General features: G+C 54.7%; 1 protein-coding gene across 1 annotated transcript; it reads left to right on the top strand.

The window, feature by feature from the left end:
- Positions 1 to 286: 286 nt before the first annotated feature.
- LOC311038010 (sodium/potassium-transporting ATPase subunit alpha-3-like) lies at positions 287 to 3,402 on the top strand (the record flags this gene model as incomplete). The annotated part of the gene is made up of 1 exon (XM_084047306.1): positions 287 to 3,402. One exon carries the CDS (start codon positions 287 to 289, stop codon positions 3,350 to 3,352), a length of 3,066 nt encoding a protein of 1,021 aa, XP_083903432.1. The 3' UTR covers positions 3,353 to 3,402.
- Between the last annotated feature and the right edge of the window lie 584 nt (positions 3,403 to 3,986).

Below are 3,986 nucleotides of genomic sequence, written 5' to 3'. Positions count from 1 at the left end.
TCGGAGAAAGAGTTATTAAGAGACGCTGAGATTTACGAACGTGGAGGAAGCCAGACAGAAGACACATCTTAGTTTGACTAGTCTTTCTCTCGTAACTATCAGTGTTTCAGTTAAAGGGCATCTCGTTTTGGGGGGGAAGGACTGTAGCCTGACCTTTTTTTAAGTTTCAGATCCAATCAAAATAGTTTTTCTCTGCTAGAAAGGAGATCGTTTGATAGAATTCCACAGGCGTTGACTCTTTCAAGCATTTGCATCACCTGGGGAGGAGAAGACTAGCTACGGCAACATGAGACGGTCAGACAGTTACCACGTTACCGTCACAGAGGAGGACAATGCTAGCCGCTCCCCCAAGAAGAAGAAGGTGGTCAAGGACATGGAGGAGCTGAAGAAGGAAGTTCCCATCATGGAACACAAGATGTCCGTAGAGGAAGTGTGCATGAAGTTCAACACCGACATGGTCCAGGGTCTGACCAACGCCAAGGCGGCAGAGTTTCTGATCCGGGACGGCCCCAACACCCTGACCCCGCCCCCCACCACCCCCGAGTGGGTCAAGTTCTGCCGCCAGCTGTTCGGAGGTTTCGCTCTGCTGCTGTGGACTGGCGCCGTCCTCTGTTTCGTAGCTTACACCTTCCAGGCCTTCAACGAGGACGATCCCGCAAGCGACAATTTGTATCTCGGCATCGTGCTCACGGCCGTCGTCGTCATTACCGGCATCTTCTCGTACTACCAGGAGGCCAAGAGCTCCAAAATCATGGAGTCCTTCAAGAACATGGTGCCTCAGCAAGCACTGGTGATCCGCGAGGGGGATAAGGTGCAGCTCAATGCAGAGGAGGTGGTGCTTGGAGACGTAATAGAGGTGAAGGGAGGGGACAGGATCCCTGCTGACATCAGGGTGGTCTCTGCGCATGGCTGCAAAGTGGACAACTCCTCATTGACGGGCGAATCGGAACCTCAGAACAGGTCGCCCGACTGTACCCACGACAATCCTCTGGAGACCCGCAACATTGCGTTCTTCTCTACCAACTGTGTGGAAGGCACGGCGCGCGGCATCGTGATCTGCACCGGAGATCGCACCGTGATGGGCCGCATCGCCACCCTGACGTCCGGCCTGGAGACGGGCAAGACCCCCATCGCCAGGGAGATCGAGCACTTCATCCACATCATCACGGGCGTGGCCGTGTTCCTGGGCGTCACCTTCTTCATTGTAGCCAAAGTCCTCGGCTACTCCTGGCTGGAGGCCGTCATCTTCCTCATCGGGATCATCGTGGCCAACGTGCCCGAGGGGCTGCTGGCCACCGTCACCGTGTGCCTGACTCTGACCGCCAAGCGCATGGCCAAGAAGAACTGCCTGGTGAAGAACCTGGAGGCCGTGGAGACCCTGGGTTCCACCTCCACCATTTGCTCCGACAAGACGGGCACCCTGACCCAGAACAAGATGACCGTGGCCCACATGTGGTTCGACAGCCAGATCCACGACGCCGACACCACCGAGGACCAGTCCGGCGCGGTCTTTGACAAGAGCTCTGCAACGTGGGTTTCTCTGGCTCGTATCGCTGCCCTGTGCAACCGGGCCGAGTTCAAGGCCGGCCAGGACCAACTCCCCATTCTGAAGAGAGATGTGGCCGGAGACGCCTCCGAGTCGGCCCTGCTGAAGTGCATCGAGCTGTTGTGCGGCTCTGTGCGGGCGATGAGGAACCGGAACATGTTGGTCGCCGAGATCCCCTTCAACTCCACCAACAAGTACCAGCTCTCTGTGCACGAGACGGAGGACCCCAGCGACAACCGCCACCTGCTGGTGATGAAGGGAGCGCCAGAGAGAATCCTGGACCGCTGCTCCACCATCATGCTGCAGGGCAAGGAGCAGCCCATAGACGAGCAGATAAAGGAGGCCTTCCAGAACGCATACATGGAGCTGGGAGGACTGGGAGAGAGAGTGCTGGGTTTCTGCCACCTGCTGATGCCAGAGGACCAATACCCCAGGGGCTTTGCCTTTGACGCCGATAACGTCAACTTCCAGACAGAGAACTTGTGCTTCGTGGGCCTCATGTCCATGATCGACCCTCCCCGTGCTGCCGTGCCGGACGCCGTGGGCAAATGCCGATCCGCTGGCATCAAGGTAATCATGGTCACCGGTGATCATCCAATCACAGCCAAGGCCATTGCCAAGGGGGTGGGCATCATCTCGGAGGGCAGCGAGACTGTGGAGGACATCGCCGCCCGGCTCAAAGTTCCTGTCAGCGAGGTCAACCCCAGGGACGCCCAGGCGTGTGTGATCCATGGCACGGACCTGAAGGACATGTCTCAGGAGCAGATTGACGACATCCTGAGGTACCACACCGAGATCGTGTTTGCCAGGACATCCCCACAGCAGAAGCTCATCATCGTAGAGGGCTGCCAGAGACAGGGCGCCATCGTGGCTGTGACGGGCGACGGCGTGAACGACGCCCCTGCCCTGAAGAAGGCCGACATCGGCGTGGCCATGGGTATCTCTGGTTCCGACGTGTCCAAACAGGCCGCCGACATGATCCTGCTCGACGACAACTTTGCCTCCATCGTCACCGGAGTGGAGGAGGGCCGCCTGATCTTCGACAACCTGAAGAAGTCCATCGCCTACACCCTGACCAGCAACATTCCGGAGATCACCCCCTTCCTGTTGTTCATTCTGTTCAGCATCCCCCTGCCGCTGGGCACCATCACCATTCTCTGTATCGACCTGGGCACCGACATGGTGCCAGCCATCTCTCTGGCCTACGAGAGGGCAGAGAGTGACATCATGAAGCGGCAGCCCAGGAACCCAAAAAGGGACAAGCTGGTGAACGAGAGGCTGATCAGCACCGCCTACGGACAGATCGGCATGATCCAGGCTCTGGCGGGCTTCTTTTCTTACTGTGTGATCCTGGCAGAGAACGGCTTCCTGCCATCTTTTCTAGTAGGCCTCAGGGTCTTCTGGGACGACCGCACCATCAACGACCTGGAAGACAGCTATGGACAGCAATGGACGTATGAACAGAGGAAGATACTGGAGTTCACCACCCACACAGCCTTTTTCGTCAGCATCGTGGTGGTGCAGTGGGCCGATCTCATCATCTGCAAGACCAGGCGTAACTCTGTCTTCCAGCAAGGGATGAAGAATAGGATTTTGATCTTTGCCTTGTTTGTGGAGACGGCTCTGGCTGCCTTCCTGTCCTACACTCCAGGCATGGATATAGCACTCAGGATGTACCCACTAAAGTACACCTGGTGGCTCTGTGCACTGCCCTACAGTTTGCTCATCTTCTGTTATGATGAACTCCGAAAACTGCTCATACGCCATAACCCTGGAGGTTGGGTGGAAAAGGAGACATACTACTGATTGAAGGAAAGTGTGTTTACTCAGACCCAAACATCTTCCACTTATTTCACCCTTCCACTAAACACTGCTTCCAAGCTGTCTTCATCAAATGCTCTTATATGACTCGCTAGGAGCCATGGCATTACAATTTGGGCAAGGTTTGAGACCGATCTGAGCACCATTGACTCCCATAATAAAGTCCAATGTAAATATAAAAAACAAAAACAAAACATATCTCTGGGGAAGAAAAGTTTGGAGCTTACATCTTTGGCCTGTCAAGTGTGATACTGATTGGTCCAGTGGTTTTCAAGATTAGCTACAAACACATGCACGCTTGCACACACATGCATGCACTCAATTTTAAAGCCAAGCGGTAAAGCAGAAAGTGAAAGAAACTCTTTGAGATGCAGAGAGAGAAGAGATTTTTTGTATTTATTTTCGGAAAAGGCATACCTTTCTTTTCTTGTCCTTTTCAGTCAGGCCCGGTGCCAGCCGAGAACAGAAAAGGGGGCGGGCGGGTGACAAACAGAAGGGGGCAAACTCTCGAGCAGCAGTCTGTGACAAATCAGGTCCGTCTATCAGTCCCCCCAGTAAAAAACACCACTGACTGCTTTCTTTTTCTGATAGGAAGGCTTGATGCCAAAACGTTTTTTTT

The sequence above is a fragment of the Gymnoscopelus microlampas genome (assembly GCF_963454915.1).
Source record: "Gymnoscopelus microlampas genome assembly, chromosome: 21".
NCBI classification, from domain to species: domain Eukaryota; kingdom Metazoa; phylum Chordata; class Actinopteri; order Myctophiformes; family Myctophidae; genus Gymnoscopelus; species Gymnoscopelus microlampas.
The sequence above is the reverse complement of the archived record's forward strand: the minus strand, read 5'-3'. Positions and strand labels throughout refer to the sequence as shown.